This window comes from Erinaceus europaeus, chromosome 2 (assembly GCF_950295315.1).
Source record: "Erinaceus europaeus chromosome 2, mEriEur2.1, whole genome shotgun sequence".
NCBI classification, from domain to species: domain Eukaryota; kingdom Metazoa; phylum Chordata; class Mammalia; order Eulipotyphla; family Erinaceidae; genus Erinaceus; species Erinaceus europaeus.
In genome coordinates this window covers 840,825-860,421 of record NC_080163.1, presented here as the reverse complement: position 1 = coordinate 860,421, position 19,597 = coordinate 840,825, and the positions used below count along the sequence as shown (strand labels likewise).

Below are 19,597 nucleotides of genomic sequence, written 5' to 3'. Positions count from 1 at the left end.
GAACGGGGTCACGGAGTGCTCGGCTCTATCCGGAGAAAGCCGAGTGAGATCCCGCCCACTTCCGAGCGGGGTCACGGAGTGCTCGGCTCTATCCGGAGAAAGCCGAGTGATGACCCCACCCACTTCCGAGCGGGGTCCTGGAGTGCTCGGCTCTCTCCGGAGAAAGTCGAGTGAGATCCCGCCCACTTCCGAGCGGGGTCACGGAGTGCTCGGCTCTATCCGGAGAAAGCCGAGTGATGGCCCCACCCACTTCCGAGCGGGGTCACGGAGTGCTCGGCTCTCTCCGGAGAAAGCCGAGTGATGACCCCACCCACTTCCGAGTGGGGTCCTGGAGTGCTCGGCTCTCTCCGGAGAAAGCCGAGTGAGATCCCGCCCACTTCCGAGCGGGGTCTCGGAGCGCTCGGCTCTATCCGGAGAAAGCCCAGTGAGGCCCCGCCCACTTCCGAGCGAGGTCCCCGAGCGCTCGGCTCTCTCCGGAGAAAGCCGAGTGATGGCCCCACCCACTTCCGAGCGGGGTCTCGGAGAGCTCGGTTGTCTCGAGAGAAACCCGAGACTGAAGCCCCGCTCCCTCCCGAGTGGCATCCTAGGCCACTCGGCCCCGTCCGAAGAAAGCCCAGCGCGAGACCACGCCCACTTCCGACTTCGGACCGAGCACACTCGGCTTTCTTCGGCGAAAGCGGAAGCTCGTGGCCCCGCCTCCCGACCCCAAGCGGAGGCCCCGCCCCCGGCAGGGCCCCGCCCCTCGTCGTGCTCGTGGCTGGCGGTCGGGGTCCCGGTGCAGCTGCGGACTCCCGGTCCCCGCGCTCGGCCACGGCTCCTTCCCGCCGGCCCGGAGCCGCTTGGCTCCCCGCAGCCGGACCCGGATCGCGCAGCCCAGCTGGACCGGAGCAGGCGGGGGCGTGCTAGGCGGGGAAGGCGTGGCCGTACCGGGGCTAGACCTGCCGCCCGTGGGGCGCGGGGCTGCGGGCTCAGGTGCGCGGTCGGGGGCGGTGGGCCGGGGGCGCGGGGCTGCGGGGCTGCGGGCTCAGGGGCGCGGTCGGGGGCGGTGGGCACGGGAGCGGCGCGGGCAGGGCCGGGCGGGGCAGGAGGTGGCGCAACAGCCTGTGGCTTTGCGAGGGAGGGAGACCTGCCGCACGCCGGGTGCGCCCACCCCGAGGGGTGCTGCACCCCAACATCGGCTCGGAGAGGGTGTTGAGCTCCCAGGGCTGCGTGCGGGCGGCCTGCGCTCCCGAGTGGTGGGGAGCGGGGTTGGAGAGCAGGCTTCTCGCGGAGGGACGGAGGGAGGGACGGGGATCAGACGGCGGTGCTGAGAGGAGGGCCTGGGGACTCTGGGTGTGAGGGAAGAGGGGCTGGGGACCCCTGGGTGTGGGGGAGGAGGGGCTGGGGACCCCTGGGAGTGAGAGAGGAGGGCCTGGGGACTCTGGGTGTGAGGGAGGAGGGGCTGGGGACTCTGGGTGTGAGGGAAGAGGGGCTGGGGACCCCTGGGTGTGGGGGAGGAGGGGCTGGGGACTCTGGGTGTGAGGGAAGAGGGGCTGGGGACCCCTGGGTGTGGGGGAGGAGGGGCTGGGGGACCCCTGGGTGTGAGGGAGGAGGGGCTGGGGACCCCTGGGAGTGAGAGAGGAGGGCCTGGGGACTCTGGGTGTGGGGGAGGAGGGCCTGGGGACCCCTGGGTGTGGGGGAGGAGGGGCTGGGGGACCCCTGGGTGTGAGGGAGAAGGGGCTGGGGACCCCTGGGTGTGAGGGAGGAGGGCCTTGGGACCCCTGGGTGTGGGGGAGGAGGGGCTGGGGGACTCTGGGTGTGAGGGAGGAGGGGCTGGGGACCCCTGGGTGTGGGGGAGGAGGGGCTGGGGGACCCTGGGTGTGAGGGAGGAGGGGCTGGGGGACCCCTGGGTGTGAGGAGGAGGGGCTGGGGGACCCCTGGGTGTGAGGGAAGAGGGGCTGGGGGACCCCTGGGTGTGAGGAGGAGGGGCTGGGGGACCCCTGGGTGTGAGGGAGGAGGGGATGGGGGACCCCTGGGTGTGAGGGAGGAGGGTCTGGGGGACCCCTGGGTGTGAGGGAGGAGGGGCTGGGGACCCCTGGGTCTGAGGAGGAGGGGCTGGGGGACCCCCTGGGTGTGAGAGGAGGGCCTGGGGGACCCTGGGTGTGAGGGAGGAGGGCCTGGGGACCCCTCGGGGTGAGGGAGGTGGGGCTGGGGACCCCAGGGTGTGAGGAGGAGGGGCTGGGGACTCTGGGTGTGGGGGAGGAGGGCCTGGGGACCCCTGGGTGTGGGGGAGGAGGGGCTGGGGGACCCCTGGGTGTGAGGGAGAAGGGGCTGGGGACCCCTGGGTGTGAGGAGGAGGGGCCTGGGGGGACCCCTGGGTGTGAGGGAGGAGGGGCTGGGGACCCCTGGGTGTGAGGGAGGAGGGGCTGGGGACCCCTGGGTGTGAGGGAGGAGGGGCTGGGGACCCCTGGGTGTGGGGGAGGAGGGGCTGGAGGACCCCCTGGGTGTGAGAGGAGGGCCTGGCGGACCCTGGGTGTGAGGGAGGAGGGGCTGGGGGACCCCCTGGGTTTGAGAGGAGGGCCTGGGGGACCCTGGGTGTGAGGGAGGAGGGCCTGGGGACCCCTGGGTGTGAGGGAGGTGGGGCTGGGGACCCCTGGGTGTGAGGAGGAGGGGCTGGGGACTCTGGGTGTGGGGGAGGAGGGCCTGGGGACCCCTGGGTGTGGGGGAGGAGGGGCTGGGGGACCCCTGGGTGTGAGGGAGAAGGGGCTGGGGACCCCTGGGTGTGAGGAGGAGGGGCTGGGGGGACCCCTGGGTGTGAGGGAGGAGGGGCTGGGGACCCCTGGGTGTGAGGGAGGAGGGGCTGGGGACTCTGGGTGTGGGGGAGGAGGGCCTGGGGGACCCCTGGGTGTGAGGAGGAGGGGCTGGGGGGACCCCTGGGTGTGAGGGAGGAGGGGCTGGGGACCCCTGGGTGTGAGGGAGGAGGGGCTGGGGACCCCTGGGTGTGGGGGAGGAGGGGCTGGGGACCCCTGGGTGTGAGGGAGGAGGGGCTGGGGACCCCTGGGTGTGAGGGAGGAGGGGCTGGGGGACCCCTGGGTGTGAGGGAGGAGGGGCTGGGGGACCCCCTGGGTGTGAGGAGGAGGGCCTGGGGACCCCTGGGTGTGAGGAGGAGGGGCTGGGGACCCCTGGGTGTGGGGGAGGAGGGCCTGGGGACCCCTGGGTGTGAGGGAGGAGGGGCTGGGGACCCCTGGGTGTGAGGGAGGAGGGGCTGGGGGACCCCCTGGGTGTGAGGGAGGAGGGGCTGGGGGACCCCCTGGGTGTGAGAGGAGGGCCTGGGGGACCCTGGGTGTGAGGTAGGAGGGCCTGGGGACCCCTGGGTGTGAGGGAGGAGGGCCTGGGGACCCCTGGGTGTGAGGAGGAGGGGCTGGGGACCCCTGGGTGTGAGGAGGAGGGGCTGGGGACCCCTGGGTGTGAGGGAGGAGGGGCTGGGGGACCCCTGGGTGTGAGGGAGGAGGGGCTGGGGGACCCCCTGGGTGTGAGGAGGAGAGGCTGGGGACCCCTGGGTGTGAGGGAGGGCCTGGGGGACCCCTGGGTGTGAGGAGGAGGGGCTGGGGACCCCTGGGTGTGAGGAGGAGGGGCTGGGACCCCTGGGTATGAGGGAGGAGGGGCTGGGGTCCCCTGGGTGTGAGGGAGGAGGGGCTGGGGACCCCTGGGTGTGAGGAGGAGGGCCTGGGGGACCCTGGGTGTGAGAGGAGGGGCTGGGGACTCTGGGTGTGAGGGAGGAGGGGCTGGGGACCCCTGGGTGTGAGGGAGGAGGGGCCTGGGGACCCCTGGGTGTGAGGCAGGAGGGCCTGCGGACCCCTGGGTGTGAGGAGGAGGGGCTGGTGGACCCCTGGGTGTGAGGGAGGTGGGGCTGGGGACCCCTGGGTGTGAGAGGAGGGGCTGGGGACCCCTGGGTGTGAGGGAGGTCCCTGAGTACCCTGGATGGTGGGGACACAGGCAGATCTGGCCTTCTGAGGGTTCCCCGTTTAGCTGCCTGGTCTCTCGGGGTACAGAGGCAAGCAGCTTTGGCGTTTAGGTTGGCGGACCCGCTGGCATGTGCGTTCCTGGGAGCTAAGGTGGGAGAGGGCAACCCAGCTCCTCAGTCTTCGGTTCCCCCCCCCCAGACCATGTCGCCAGAGGAGCGGACGTATCTGATGGTTCTCCTTATCTCCATTCCCATCGGCTTCCTCTTTAAGAAAGCGGGTGAGTCAGGCTCCCCTGTGGTGGGAGATGAAGTTGGGGGGTGGTGGCAGAGGAAGGGGCCCCCTTGGCCGGCTCCAGGCTTATGCCGTCCTTTCTCCCTGCAGGACCTGGGCTGAAGAGATGGGGGGCTGCCGCTGTGGGCCTGGGGATCACCTTGTTCACCTGCGGCCCTCACACCCTGCACTCCGTCGTCACCATCCTGGGCACCTGGGCGCTGATTCAGGCCCAGCCGTGGTGAGGACGGCATGGCGGCTGGGGAGAGAGAAAAGAGCGGCCTGTGTCCCCTCCCCGCCCGCCCATCTGCTCACCCCTTCCTGTGTCTCTCCATCTCTTTGTCTCTGTCTCATCTGTCTGGCGTCCTTTCCCTTTTCCTGGTCCCATCACTGTTTCTCTGTCTCTGCGTCAACATCTCAAGCCCCGGTTACGAGACGGTGGCTTAGCTGTTCGTCTTCCGCATTCACGTGTGTCTTCTCTGTCTTTCTCCACCCCCCTCCCCCGTCTCCTCCCCCCCCCCACCCTCACTTCTTCCCCTGACCCAGAAGAGATGGCTGATGGAGGGTCAGACCTGAAGCCTCCCACGGCCCCTCCACGTCCTCCGCGGCTCTGCCTCCACCTCCCCCGTTGCAGTCAGTCTCCCTTTTCCTTTGGTCCCTGCCTGGGGAGGGTCTGTAGCCAGCTTGCGGGGGTGAGGGGGAGCCCCCGTGCCCACAGCCAGCCTCTGCCTCTGCCTCTGCCCAGCTCCTGCCACGCGCTGGCCCTGGCCTGGACCTTCTCCTACCTGCTGTTCTTCCGAGCACTCGGCCTGCTGGGCCTGCCCACCCCCACGCCCTTCACCAACGCCGTGCAGCTGCTGCTCACGTTGAAGGTCAGACTCCCGACCGCCAGCCCTCACGACCCCCAGCTCACCCCCGGGGCGCCCCCTCCCGCAGCTGACCTCCAGGGTTAGCCTCCCCTTGCCTCCTGCCGATGGCCGTTCTCACCTCCTCTTGTTGCCCCCTCACTCCTAGTCGCCCGTTCCCATGCCCGCCTTCACCCCGCCTCCTCCAGCTAAGCCCCAGTCTCACCTGCTCCAGTAACCTTCCCACCCCCACCCTCCCCTGGCAGCCCCTTGCAGGTGGGTGTTGCCTATCTCCCAGTCCCTGGGGACAGCTGTGGACTCACCCCCTCACTCCCCTCCCAGGAAATATCCCAGCAGCAGTGCCAGAGACTCGCAAGACCTTTGCCGAGGAGGTGAAGGTGCACTCCCAGGACTAGCTGAACCCCCTGGGAGCCCCCCACCCCGTCACACCCCCCCACCAGCACTTAGTACAGATTCCAAGCAGGGCTGTGGTGAAGGGTGGGGAGCAGAGCAGGGGATCCAGGCCCGCTCCCCTCCCCATGGGAGTGTGGGGGCACCCAGGGAGCAGTAGCCGGTGTGGCAGGATGGGGCTGTCCGTGTCCAACCATGTGAGGGAGGATGGGAGCCAGTCGGTCAGGGTGAGGAGTCGGGTGCCACAACAGAGGTTTTCTGGCTGGAGGCAGAAGAGATCACATGACCAGACACTTGTTTCAAAACGCAGGTTCTGGAGGTTTTCGCAGGTTCTGGAGAATTTTGGAAGAAAGGGCAAGATGTGACATGGTGTGACACAATAGGAGGGCTCCTCTCTCTCCTCTCTCCCCTCCCCTCACTCTCCCTCCCTCCCCTCGCTCTTTCTCTCTGCAGAGCTTGGACCTCCTGTGTGCACAGTTGCACCATTCCTGGGTCTTTTTTCTTTTCTCACAGCTTGGGTGTCACTGCTTTGGGCTGACTCTTGGTGGGGGGAGCCCCACAGCACCAGAGCTGCCCCCAGGGCAGAGGGCACCAAGCCTTGGTCACACGCCAGTTTTTGCTATTATTATCATCATCATCATCATCTTTATTTACTTATTTAATAGAAACAGCCAGAAATTGAGAGGGTAGTGGACATAGGGAGAGAGACAGAGAGACACCTGCAGCCCTGCTTCACCACTCGGGAAGCTTTCCCCCTGCCTGTGGGGATCAGAGACTTGAATCTGGGTCCCTGAGCACTGTAACCTGTGTGCTTAACCAGGTGCATTGCCACCCAGCCTTTCTGGCTTCTGATTGAGAGAGAGAGAAAGACGTTAGCCCCCCAAGCTTCCTCTTGGGCCAGGGCAGCTCTGTGTCAGGACTACAGCCTGGCCGCACACACCCCACCCCACCCCACAGAGCTATGTCCTGCCCCAGGGCTCTTGCATAAAGCCTGCAGGCTCTCGGGGCAGCCCAACTCGAGATGTCATGGTCCCAGCGGCCATGCCGCATTGGGGTAACCATTGGGGTCCCACGGCGGCACACAGGACGCAGGGGAGAGGAAGAAGGGAAGAAACAGAGCCAAGAGCCGGGGGGGGGGGGGGGGGCGGCAGGGAGTGGGAGCGCCCCCCCTTCAGAAGGCCTCCTGCCGGCTGCAGCACTGACTGAACGGGGGCTGTGGGTGCTGGGAAGAAGCAGTTATCTGGGTGGGGGACCCAGTTTGGGGAGTGCTGGGCCATTCTGCTTTAGAAGTGTGAGACTTGGGGTGCCAGGCAGACCTGGGTCTTCAAGGGGTCAGATGTGCAGGCTGGAAGTAGAGCTGACGGTGACTAATGGCGCAAGTGGCAGGACACAGGGGTTGGGGGCCCGGGAGCCCCAGGAAGCCCCTCCAGATAGAGGCCTGAAGAACCCTCCTCCCGCACCCCTTCCCGGTCCTTGACGCTCAGCTGCAGGGGTGCGGAGCCTTGGGCTGCCGGTGGGCATGCGCATGGCCGGGGCTCACCTGCCCGTGCCCCTCCCCCAGCTGGTGAGCCTGGCCAGTGAGGTGCAGGACCTGCACCTGGCCCAGAGGAAGCAGATGGCCGCCGGCTTCGGCGCGGAACCCGGCCTGGGGCTGCTGCCCGACGTGCCCTCCCTCACGGAGACGCTCAGCTACAGCTACTGCTACGTGGGCATCATGACGGGTGAGTGTCCGCAACCTCGGCCCCACCAATCGGGCCGCAGTCCGGCTCCCCCAGCTCAGAGACACGCTTTTCCGCCGAGCGACTCCCACAGGAGATACAGGAGGGACGTGAACTCGATACTTCTGCCACCCGCGGGAAGGGCATGTTCCCAGCTTATCGCGGGTTCTGGTTTCAGGCGGCGTCTCAGAGCTTCCCTTGTGACTGCTGGGGGAGGGCTCTTCTCAGCCCTTATCACAGGCCGCACCCCGAGATAGGTGGCAGCACAGTCAGCCAGTCTCTCTGTCTTTCTCTCTCTGTCTCTTCCCCCCTCTTTCGGGTTCTCTAATGTGGTGTTGGGAGTAAACCACAGGCTTGTGCAGATATGATAGAACTGAGTAGAGTCCCCAGCTCAGACTCTTATTCCATGTATGTAGAGGAGAGAGAGGAGAAGCAGGAACAGAGAGAGGAGAGACCCACAGCCCTGCCCACCCTCCATGGGCTCCCTGGGTGCTGTGCAGGGTGCTGAGAGAGGAGACACCCCACAGTCTGCCCACCCTCCATGGGCTCCCTGGGTGCTGTGCCTGATGCTGAGAGAGGAGACACCCCACAGCCCTGCCCACCCTCCATGGGCTCCCTGGGTGCTGTGCCTGGTGCTGAGAGAGGAGAGACCCCACAGCCCTGCCCACCCTCCATGGGCTCCCTGGGTGCTGTGCAGGGTGCTGAGAGAGGAGAGACCCCACAGCCCTGCCCACCCTCCATGGGCTCCCTGGGTGCTGTGCCTGGTGCTGAGAGAGGAGAGACCCCACAGCCTGCCCACCCTCCATGGGCTCCCTGGGTGCTGTGCAGGGTGCTGAGAGAGGAGGGACCCCACAGCCCTGCCCACCCTCCATGGGCTCCCTGGGTGCTGTGCAGCGTGCTGAGAGAGGAGACACCCACAGCCCTGCCCACCCTCCATGGGCTCCCTGGGTGCTGTGCAGGGTGCTGAGAGAGGAGACACCCCACAGCCCTGCCCACCCTCCATGGGCTCCCTGGGTGCTGTGCCTGGTGCTGAGAGAGGACACACCACACAGCCCTGCCCACCCTCCATGGGCTCCCTGGGTGCTGTGCCTGGTGCTGAGAGAGGAGACACCCCACAACCCTGCCCACCCTCCATGGGCTCCCTGGGTGCTGTGCAGGGTGCTGAGAGAGGAGACACCCCACAGCCCTGCCCACCCTCCATGGGCTCCCTGGGTGCTGTGCCTGGTGCTGAGAGAGGAGAGACCACACAGCCCTGCCCACCCTCCATGGGCTCCCTGGGTGCTGTGCCTGGTGCTGAGAGAGGAGAGACCCCACAGCCCTGCCCACCCTCCATGGGCTCCCTGGGTGCTGTGCCTGGTGCTGAGAGAGGAGAGACCCCACAGCCCTGCCCACCCTCCATGGGGCTCCCTGGGTGCTGTGCAGGGTGCTGAGAGAGGAGAGACCCCACAGCCTGCCCACCCTCCATGGGCTCCCTGGGTGCTGTGCAGGGTGCTGAGAGAGGAGAGACCCCACAGCCCTGCCCACCCTCCATGGGCTCCCTGGGTGCTGTGCCTGGTGCTGAGAGAGGAGAGACCCCACAGCCCTGCCCACCCTCCATGGGCTCCCTGGGTGCTGTGCCTGGTGCTGAGAGAGGAGAGACCCCACAGCCCTGCCCACCCTCCATGGGCTCCCTGGGTGCTTTGCAGGGTGTTGAGAGAGGAGAGACCCCACAGCCCTGCCCACTCTCCATGGGCTCCCTGGGTGCTTTGCAGGGTGCTGAGAGAGGAGAGACCCCACAGTGTTGCTGAGGACTTATTCTGATGCAGTCTCCACCCCCAGGTTTTTCTATGCCTCGCTAAATCCTAGAGTGCCCCCTTTCAACCAATCCTGGCCCTACACGTCACCCCTGGTTGTCGCCCAATAAAAAGCCCCCTCACCCCTCCCCTCGCTCTCTCTGGGCTCTCGGCTCTCCCTCTCTGAGGTCTCGCTCCCTGCTCTCCCCCCGTGGTCGGCCATTGCTGGCTGGCTCCACGTGGTCTGAACCAAACCTCCCCCCCCCATCCTATAATAAAGATCTGTGTACCCCTTTGCTCTGGACGTCCGCTCTCTTCTCCGCGGTGCAGCCCGACACCAGACCACCTCAACAACACCACAGCCCTGCCCACCCTCCATGGGCTCCCTGGGTGCTGTGCAGGGTGCTGAGAGAGGAGGGACCCCACAGCCCTGCCCACCCTCCATGGGGCTCCCTGGGTGCTGTGCCTGGTGCTGAGAGAGGAGGGACCCCACAGCCCTGCCCACCCTCCATGGGGCTCCCTGGGTGCTGTGCAGGGTGCTGAGAGAGGAGACACCCACAGCCCTGCCCACCCTCCATGGGGCTCCCTGGGTGCTGTGCCTGGTGCTGAGAGAGGAGACACCCCACAGTCCTGCCCACCCTCCATGGGGCTCCCTGGGTGCTGTGCCTGGTGCTGAGAGAGGAGACACCCCACAGCCCTGCCCACCCTCCATGGGCTCCCTGGGTGCTGTGCAGGGTGCTGAGAGAGGAGAGACCCCACAGCCCTGCCCACCCTCCATGGGCTCCCTGGGTGCTGTGCAGGGTGCTGAGAGGAGAGACCCCACAGCCCTGCCCACCCTCCATGGGCTCCCTGGGTGCTGTGCCTGGTGTTGAGAGAGGAGAGACCCCACAGCCCTGCCCACCCTCCATGGGCTCCCTGGGTGCTGTGCAGGGTGCTGAGAGAGGAGAGACCCCACAGCCCTGCCCACCCTCCATGGGCTCCCTGGGTGCTGTGCAGGGTGCTGAGAGAGGAGACACCCCACAGCCCTGCCCACACTCCATGGGGCTCCCTGGGTGCTGTGCCTGGTGCTGAGAGAGGAGACACCCCACAGTCCTGCCCACCCTCCATGGGCTCCCTGGGTGCTGAGCAGGGTGCTGAGAGAGGAGAGACCCCACAGCCCTGCCCACCCTCCATGGGCTCCCTGGGTGCTGTGCAGGGTGCTGAGAGAGGAGAGACCCACAGCCCTGCCCACCCTCCATGGGCTCCCTGGGTGCTGAGCAGGGTGCTGAGAGAGGAGACACCCCACAGCCCTGCCCACCCTCCATGGGCTCCCTGGTGCTCCCATGTGGTGCAGGGGGACCTCGTGCCTAGCAGTAGGTGCTGTGCAGCTTGAGCTCTTTCCTGCCCCTTCCCCCTTCTTTGTGAGGCAGGGAGGTGCCAGGCCAGAGCCCCACTGGGGCACACAGTCGAGGTTCAGAGGCAATACCTCGGGCACACCAGTCCTGCCGGTCAGCTTCTGGGCCGCCTCCACAGCCACTGAAGGCTTTGTTTTGTTTAATTTTTTGTTTTCTCAGAGAAACTTCTGTGAGCTACACCTGGCATTCCCACCCACTCTGCACAGCGACAGTTGAGGTATTCCAGGTAGTTGCTGAGTGGGAGTCATCCCCCAAGGAGAAAGCCTGCTCTCTCGCCCTCCTTCCCAAGCCTCCACCTGTCCCCTTTCTATTTACTGTTTAAATACTTTTATTGGGGGGAATTAATGATTTACAGTCAATATAGTTGTTGGCCCATGTGTAAAATGTCTCAGTTTTCTGCAAAACACTCTGACCCCAGCCTAGGTCCTCCTCCACCATCAGCACCAGGACCTGAGAGCCCCTCCTTCCCCACCACCAACCCCTCCCCTAGAACACAATACATCAATAATGTAATTTTTTTTATTATTTATTTTCCCTTTTGTTGACCTTGTTGTTTTATTGTTGTTGTAGTTATTATCGTTGTTGTTGTCATCGTTGTTGGATAGACAGGAGAGAGGAGGGGAAGACAGAGGGGGAAAGAAAGACAGACACCTGCAGACCTGCTTCACCGCCTGTGAAGTGACTCCCCTGCAGACTCCCCTTTAAGTGACTCGCCTGTGAAGTGACTCCGGGGCTCGAACCGGGATCCTTACACTGGTCCTTGCGCTTCGCGCCACGTGAGCTTCACCTGCTGCGCTACCGCCTGACCCCCAGTAATGTGATTATTGTCGTCAATAATGCCAGAGAAAGCCAGAGTGACCCTGGCACACGCAGTGCTGGGGGTCAGGGGTCAGAGCCCAGGACCTCGTGCTCGGAAGCCCTGCACCCTGCCGGCCGGGCCCCCTGCCCTCCAGCCTCCCCTCTCCCCACGCCCTGCTGACGCCCCTGTCCCCCTTCCCGCACAGGCCCGTTCTTCCGCTACCGCACCTACCTGGACTGGCTGGAGCAGCCGTTCCCGGGCGCGGTGCCCAGCCTGCGGCCCCTGCTGCAGCGGGCCTGGCCGGCGCCGCTGTTCGGGCTGCTGTTCCTGCTGTCATCGCACCTGTTCCCGCTGGAGGCCGTGCGGGAGGACGCCTTCTACGCCCGACCGCTGCCAGAGCGGCTCTTCTACATGGTCCCCGTCTTCTTCGCCTTCCGCATGCGTTTCTACGTGGCCTGGATTGCGGCCGAGTGTGGCTGCATCGCCGCCGGCTTCGGGGCCTACCCCGTGGCCGCCAAAGCCCGGGCCGGGGCCGGCCCCACCCTCCAATGCCCACCCCCCAGCAGGTCAGGCGGCGGGAGGGAGGCTGTCCTCGCCCCGGCCGCCCCCGTCTCCTCGGGCTGGCCCTGCCCCTAGTCAGGAGGACAGCGGGGAGCAGGGCAGGCCGTGCCTGTCGTCACCGTGACCCCGTGGCCACCGCAGCCTGCCTTCCCCTGTCCTCGGGACCATGCCCTCGCCACTATCGCCTCTGACCCCGGGGACGGAGCCTTGCTTGGTTGCTGGGAAGAGGAGGGGGTGTCTCACGGGCCCTGGGCCACTGCTCCAGGGAGGTGAAACCCCACTGGAGTGGCTCCTTGGTTGCTAGGGAAATGCCTGCCTAGCAACCGAAGGCCCCTGTTGGCTTCCCTGGCCCCCCCACTCGTCTTCCCCAGGTCTTGTTCCTTGTTTCTATGGAAACGGCATCCTTGAATTTTGCCCCTCAGATGCTGAGAGCTGGCACCCTCACCCTGAGGAAGGGTCATCACATCACAGATGCCCGCTTTTTCCCCCTTGTCCTTTTTTCTTTTTTTTTAATATGTATATTTTTAATATTTATTTATTTAGTTATTCCCTTCTGTTGCCCTTGTTGTTTTATTGCTGTAGTTATTAATGGTGTCATTGTTGTTGGATAGGACAGAGAGAAATGGAGAGAGGAGGGGAAGACAGAGAGGGGGAGAGAAAGACAGACACCTGCAGACCTGCTTCACCACCTGTGAAGCGACTCCCCTGCAGGTGGGGAGCCGGGGACTCAAACCGGGATCCTTACGCCGGTCCTTGAGCTTTGTGCCACGTGTGCTTAACCCATTGTGCTACCACCCAACTCCCCCTTTTTATTCTTTTAAAGAATTTATTTATTCATGGAGAAAAATAGGAGAAAAGAGTAAGAACCAGACATCACTCTGGTACATATGCTTCCGGGGATTGAACTCGGGACCTCGTGGTTGAGAGTCCAGTGCTTTATCCACTGTGCCACTCCCAGACCACCTTATCCTTTTTTTTTTAATAATTAAAACATCTTTATTTATGGGATAGACACAGCCAGAGATCAAGAGGGAGTAGGGAGATAGATAGAGAGAGAGAGACACCTGCAGCCCAGTTTCACCACTTGCAAAGCTTTCCCCTGCAGGTGGGGACCAGGGGCTTGAACCCAGGTCCTCGTGCACTATAACGTGTGCCACCACCTGGCCCCCTGCCCTCTTTTTTTCTTTTCTTGTTTTTATTTATTTATTGTAGGATTTATTTATGGGTTTATTTATATGAGAAAGAACCAGAGTATCACCCTGGCATATGTGATGCTGAAGCAAAAACTCTGGACCTCACACCCACAGGTCAGACACTCTGCCCACTGTGCCACCTCCCAGGACCCTTTTTTCTTCTTCTGGGGATTTATTTTTAGCATATGAGAGAGACGGAGCAGCTCCTGCATGCATCGTATGTGGTGCAGGGAGTCACACTCAGGAGCTCACGCTCGCAAGCCTGTCACTCTGCCTACTGTGCTGCCTCCCAGGCGGGCAGCAGCCCCTGTTTCTATGGAAACCTAATGGCGCTCCTCAAGCGTGGGGGCCCCAGCCACCGAGGTCTCCGTGTAGCTGGAAGGTTCCCCCCAAACCCCGACTTGACCTCGGGCCTGCTGGAGCCACGCCAGCCCCTGCATGGTGGCCAGGGCCTCTCCCTGCTAAGGGAAGTGGACATAGACTACCCCTCGGTGCCCAGCCGCCACTGTGGGCCTGGCACAGGCGAGCAGCACTGCCTCTCCTTGTTGAGTGACTCCTGCCTGCCAGGTGGGGGCGGCCCAGTCCTCAAGAACTACCACTTGTGGGGGCGGCCCCCCCACTAATCTCACCACTGCCCTAGTAACCATGGGTGGGGGCTCCCATAGCCAGAGAGGGTGTCCCTCACCCCAAAAATGGGACACAGGAATCAACATTTTTTCTACACTTGCCGGGACCCCTGTCCATTACCTGAAGCCAGCAAGGGTCCGGGATGTGCCCCCGTTCTAAGGGCACTGGCACCTGAGACCCCTCTCAACCATCATGAGAACCAAGAGCATAGGAACCCGCCCCCAGCTTGGTTGCACATCCCAAGCCTGGTTGCTAAGGCATGCCGTCTCCATAGCAACAGAGCCCTGAGCACTGAGATCATCTCCCTGGCAACCGTGGTCCGCCTGTCCAGAGCATGGTACTCCTAGCCAGCACCAAGGCCACCCACCTAGAAGGGCCGGCATTGGGGGGCACCAGCTGCTGACAGGGGTCCTTCCCGGGCTCCTGGGGCCCCTGAGCGCCTGTTGTGAGAGGCACAGCCTAGCTGTCAGTGGCTGTCTGTCACTCTGTGACCCCAACAAGGAGAACCCCGTTCCTGGTGGACTGTGCACACCCACCCGCACCCCAGAGGCTGCCCCTGACCCCTCACCTGTCGCTTTTGACATGTCGCTTTTTTTGAGATGCACTCCTCCCTGGCCACGGGGCCGGGACAGAGCCGCCATCGGGAGGGGGGCCGGCTGAGCTGCATGTCTGTCCCCCACCCTCATGCTCCCCCCCACCCCCCAGTCCGGAGAAGGCGGCGGCGCTGGAGTACGACTATGAGACCGTCCGCAACATCGACTGCTACAACACGGACTTCTGCGTGCGCGTGCGGGAGGGCATGCGTTACTGGAACATGACGGTGCAGTGGTGGCTGGCCCAGTACATCTACAAGAGCGCGCCTACCCGCTCCTACGTCTTCAGGTGAGCCAGCCCGCCGCAGAACTACAACTCGCAGCAGCGCCCGGGGCAGTCTGCGCCCCCTGCGCCAGTCTCGGCCCCCCAGAGGGTCATGGGAGTTGTAGTTTGCTGAGCTGTTGGCACGAGACCCTCTGTGTCTGCTGCTGGAAAAGTGGTCTCAGTGGCCGGCCGGCAGACCTGCCTTTCCAGAATCCTGCCCCTGCCGGACACAGAACAGCCTCAGATATTAGCTGGGCCCTCGGTTTCCCCAATGGGCTTAATGCAAGGGTAACACTCAGGTGTGCCGAGCGCAAGGCTGACGGTCATGGGGGGATCCTGGGGAGGCCCCATCTCAGCCCTTTAAGTCTGACGTCATGGGGGGAGGCCCCATCTCAGCCCTTTAAGTCTTCCTATTTCCTAAAGACGCTTTTCCCCACCAGAGCCCTGCTCAGCTCTGGCTTAAGGGGATTGGACTTGGGGCCTCAGCTCAGGCACGAGAGTCTTTTTTTTTTTTTTTTTTTTGCAGAAGCATCCTGCTGTCTCCCCAGCCCAAAACTCATTTCTTTGATAGGAGGTAGAGTATGTGCTTCACGTGAAAGAGAAAGTTAGGTCAGAGCGCCACGCTGCTCCCTGTCGCGCCAGGGGTCAAGCTAGAGCCCCAGACACGCCAGTCCTGTGCTCCCTCACATGCCCCGATCTGTCTCCAAAACGCTCTCGACTTTGTTTTTTTTAATGTGACTTCAGAGAATTAACTCAAAACCTCATTCACGGATGATGCTACTCCTTCCTTCCTCCATTCCCTTCACCAGAGCCCCACTCAGCTCTGGCTATGGTGGTGCTGGGGATTGAACCGGGGACCTGAGCCTCAGGCGGGAGAGTCTTGCAGAACCATGATGCTGTCTCCCTCCATGCCTCCTTTATTTCCTCCTCCTCATTACTGTCATCATTATTATTACCACCACTACTATTAACTATTTCCCCCCGAGCCCCAAGCCCTGATCAGCTCTGGCTGATGGTGGTGCTGGGGATTGAACCTGGGACCTGAGCCTCAGGCGGGAGAGTCTTGCATGATCGTGATGCCATTTTCCAGAAATCTGGTCTTTACTCATTGAGGGAGAGGAGAAACAGCACAGCCTCACTCCACCATCCAGAGAGCCCCCTTTGGTGCTATCCATGGTCCCTCCGGGGTTTGCACCCAGTGCCTGGCACGTAGCAGTGTGCCCCGAGGGTGAGCTATCTCCCTCCTCCTGGTGCCTCTTGGGTACAGACTGTTCACTTGAGAACCTCAGGCGGTGCCTGGTCTCGGTGCCTCCTATTTGAAGATGAGACGGGAGCTTAGAGAGGTCAGGCTCCCTGGGCACACAACTCAGCCTCCCCGAGCCAGCAGAGGAGGCCATGGCACCGTGTCAGGCTTGCATAACAAAGGCACTCGCAGGGGCCTCTCCAGAGCAAAACCTCTCTGAACTGAGAGTCAGTGAGCCACTGACAGATGTGCTCTGGGAGGACTGTGTAGTCTCATGCCCTCTCAGAAAAAGTGGGTCCACAGCCGTGAAGCCTCGGTGACCAACATGAGAGAGGGAAAGAGAGAGAGAACCCACAAGAGTGTTCCCCCCCCCGGCCTTGCATGGGGGCTGTCAGAGGGGGTGCGGGCACAGGACACAGGAGCGGGGCAGGTGCAGAGCTCTCCAGGACCAGCCAGGGGAATGGTGCCCCGGACAAGGGGCCAGTGGCCCATAGTGAAGCCTGATGCCCAGGGGTGACTGTGTGACCAGGCACAGGAGGGCCATGTCCTGGGCAGAAAGAGGTTCCTCAGTGAGAACAGGGAGGGACCGTGGCTCAGTGTCCCTGGCTCCAAGTGACCATTAGACAGCCAGGGGCTGAGGGGCAGGTTGTGAGCTGGGTGGTTCCGGCACATGGATGCCAAGTAGCGGAGTGAGCAGCGCCTGGGCCAGACAGTCGAGTCAAGGGACATGTCCCGGCCTCACAGTGCCCACCTGCTGAGGACAGCCAGGAGAGACTGGCCCTGACCGGCCCCTGGCCAGCGCAGAGACAGACAAGCCCTGGTGCTGAGGAGGGACCGCACAGAGGGGAGACGGAAGTCGGGGGACCGTCCTCCCAGAAGGAAGCCCGGCCCCAGTGACCAGGCCCACAGAGCGGCCTGCGTGTAGGGTGTGATGAGGCATCTCTGACCACATGCACAGCAGCCGTCAGTGGCACAGACGCTGGGTTGGGGGGGGACTCAAGCCGGAGGGGAGGGGAGGGGAGGGGTGCAGTGGGGAGCTGCTGCAGGGGGAGAGATGCCGTGCGGTCACTGTGCTCGATGGGAGCCTCCAGGGGCCAGGCACAGGGGGCCTTGGTTTTAGGGGTCCCGTTTTCTTCCCTCACGGGGGAAAGTTTCCTTAAATCCCGTCAGCCAGAGAATTCTCTCCCTCCTGAGTGGAAAAGAGAGAGACTCAGAGGTAGTCTAACAGAAGGCCCTGAGTTTGAGTCCTGACAAGCCGTGTAGCAGAATGGTGCTCTGGTTCTCTTCCCCTTCTCTCGCGCACAACTTATAAATAAATAAAGTCTTTAAAGAGAGAGGGAGGGAGTCAGGCGGTAATACAGCGGGTTAAGTGCTGGTGGCGCCAAGCGCAAGGACCACCGTAAGGATCCCAGTTCGAGCCCCCGGCTCCCCACCTGCAGGGGGGTCACTTCACAGGCGGTGAAGCAGATCTGCAGGTGTCTGTCTTTCTCTCCCCCTCTCTGTCTTCCCCTCCTCTCTCCATTTCTCTCTGTCCTATCCAACAATGACGACATCAATAACAATAATAACTACAACAATAAAACAACAAGGGCAACAAAAGGGAATAAATAAAAAGATTTTTTTTTTAAAAAAGGGAGAGAGAGCAAACAGCTTTGTACTGAGAGAACAGAAAGCGACACCCCACAGAGGCATCCTGCCGACGGGATGATGGAGGTGCAGAGAATTCCCACCTTAGTCGGTTTTTTATTATCGAGAAACACAGAGCAAGGCTCTGGCACCCCCCCCCCCCATCCTCCGCTCCGCCTGTGCAGTCCCCAGAGCTGTGACAAGGGTTTCAGGATGAGGGCCCCGTGGTCTTTCCCACATTTGTGCCGAGTTCACGGCCCGTGTTAGCTCAGCCTCTCCATCTGCAGGAGACCAGACGGGCCCCCACCTGTCCCCCAGTGCCCGCCTCTGCGCAGCTGGGTCCTCACCTGGAAGCACGGAGCTGTGCTCTAGGCCGGCCAGCCGGGTTTACCGCTTGTGGGGACGCTCTCGTCCATGGAGGGAAGTGCCTGGACCACAGTGCTCACAGGAGGCTTCTCTGACTTCTAGAAAAGACTGGATCAGTTTCCAGACACAGGCTATTTGAGGAACCACTCTGAGAAAAGAGAGAGGAGGGGGTCGGGTGGTAACGCAGCGGGTTAAGCGCACGTGGCTAGAAACACAAGGACGGGCACAAGGATCCTGGTTTGAGCCCCTGGCTCCCCACCTGCAGGGGGGGTCGCTTCACGGGCAGTAAATCAGATCTGCAGGTGTCTGTCTTTCTCTCCTCCCCTCTGTCTCCCCCCCCCCCATTTGTCTCAGTCCTGTCCAAGAACAACGGCAGCAATAACAACAACAATAAGGATAAGCAGTAAAGGCAACAAAAGGGACAAAATGGCCTCCGGGAGCAGTGGATTCACAGTGCAGGCACCGAGTCCCAGTGATGACCCTGGAGGCAAAAAAAGAAAAAAGAGGACTCTCCCTGGCAGCAGGGAGATGGGTCACCACTCCGTCTTTTTTGCATCTCATGAGAATTAGTGCCCTGGGGCCCTCCCTGCCCCCACCCACCAGTCCTTGGCACAGCCTGGGGGTTCCTGTCTGGTGGATGTGAGGGTCAGGCCTGAACTGGAGGGTCTTTGAGGACAAGTATTTGAGGGAGAAGTGGGACGGGTCCCAGGTGGAAAGTCCTGGGTCTTCTTGGGTCAGAAATTGGCCCTTATTCCCAAGGAGAGGAAAGTGCTGGGGGGCTTGGGTTCTGTCTGGGGTCCTGAGGGAAGGGATGCTGGGAGAGGCATGGTGGGTTCCTGACGCACTGAAGATGACTGAGTGGTGGGGTTCTGGGACTAGATCTCCCTGCCAGGTCTGAGTGGGAAGAGATTCGGATCTGGACCTAGGGGAGAAGGGGCTGGGAGACCCTCAAGGTTGGAGGAAGAGGGGCTGGGGGACTCCTTGATCTGAGGGAGGTGCTGGGGGACCCCAGGGTCTGAGGCAGGAGGGGCTGGGGGACTCCTGGGTCTGGGGGACCCCAGGTCTGAGGGAGGAGCTGCCCCCAAGCTGACCGTCTCACCCCCCTCGCCCCAGGAGCGCCTGGACCATGCTGCTGAGTGCCTTCTGGCATGGCCTGCACCCTGGCTACTACCTGAGCTTCCTGACCATCCCGCTGTGCCTGGCGGCCGAGGCCCGGCTGGAGTCGGCCATGCGGGGGCGCCTGGGCCCGGGGGGCCAGCGGGCCTGGGACTGGGTGCACTGGTTCCTGAAGATGCGTGCCTACGACTACATGTGCATGGGCTTCGTGCTGCTCTCGCTGGGGGACACGCTGCGCTACTGGGCCTCCGTGTACTTCTGCGTCCACGGGCTGGCCCTGCTGGCCCTGGGGCTCGGCCTGGCCCTGGGGGGTGCCGGCCCCAGCCGCAGGAAGACCCCGGCCGCCCACCCCAGCCCCGCCAAGCTCCGGGAGGAGTAGCGGCCTCCCGCTCGCTCGGCGCTTGGCCCGGGGATCCCATGAACTGGGCCGCCGCTGCCTGTCCCAGAGAGCTCCCGGCAGGCCGGGGCCTGGGGAGGATTCCGGAGCCCCTCAGAGGCACCCCAGCAGCTGCATCTCCGCGCCTGGGGGTACGAGGTCCTCGGGCCTCCTGTGAGGTCAGGGGCTCCAGAGCCGGCCTGGGAGCGGGGTTGCTTGAGTCTTTCGCTCCCCTTTCTCTCAGAGCAGTATTGCAGACCCAGGAGGGCTCCCCCCCCCCCACTGTACCTTGTGTAAAAAGGAGAAACTGAGGCCATCCCGAGGAGCAGGCCTGGGGGCCGCCCATCCTGCAGTGTCGCCCTTCCCAGCATCCCTGTGTCTTGCCTGAGGCTGTCAGAGCTTGTCAGCCTCCCAATAAAGTATTGCACAGAGAGTGTGAGTCTGGCTGACAGGTGGCCACGGGGCCTGGTCTGTGGGC

The 19,597-nt window shown here is 63.3% G+C and overlaps 1 protein-coding gene across 2 annotated transcripts; it reads left to right on the top strand.

The window, feature by feature from the left end:
* The first annotated feature begins 785 nt into the window (after positions 1-785).
* Positions 786-19,552, top strand: MBOAT7 (membrane bound O-acyltransferase domain containing 7). 2 transcript variants are annotated; one of them, XM_060172864.1, is made up of 8 exons: positions 786-972; positions 4,143-4,221; positions 4,326-4,455; positions 4,960-5,086; positions 7,032-7,191; positions 11,359-11,719; positions 14,240-14,416; positions 18,741-19,552. In XM_060172864.1, exons 2-8 carry the CDS (start codon positions 4,146-4,148, stop codon positions 19,120-19,122), a joined length of 1,413 nt encoding a protein of 470 aa, XP_060028847.1. In that variant the 5' UTR covers positions 786-972; positions 4,143-4,145; the 3' UTR covers positions 19,123-19,552. The 2 variants fall into 2 exon arrangements, with proteins under 2 accessions (XP_060028847.1, XP_060028850.1); XM_060172867.1 differs by lacking the exons at positions 786-972; positions 4,143-4,221; positions 4,960-5,086 and having other exon boundaries at positions 4,342-4,455.
* Positions 19,553-19,597: the final 45 nt, after the last annotated feature.

Excerpts from the sequence above, each read along its gene's own strand:
- MBOAT7 (XM_060172864.1), top strand. The coding sequence starts at position 4,146 with ATGTCGCCAGAGGAGCGGACGTATCTGATGGTTCTCCTTATCTCCATT. Across the intron at positions 5,087-7,031 it reads AGCTGCTGCTCACGTTGAAG|CTGGTGAGCCTGGCCAGTGA; the intron begins GTCAGACTCCCG and ends CCCCTCCCCCAG. Across the intron at positions 7,192-11,358 it reads CTACGTGGGCATCATGACGG|GCCCGTTCTTCCGCTACCGC; the intron begins GTGAGTGTCCGC and ends CTTCCCGCACAG.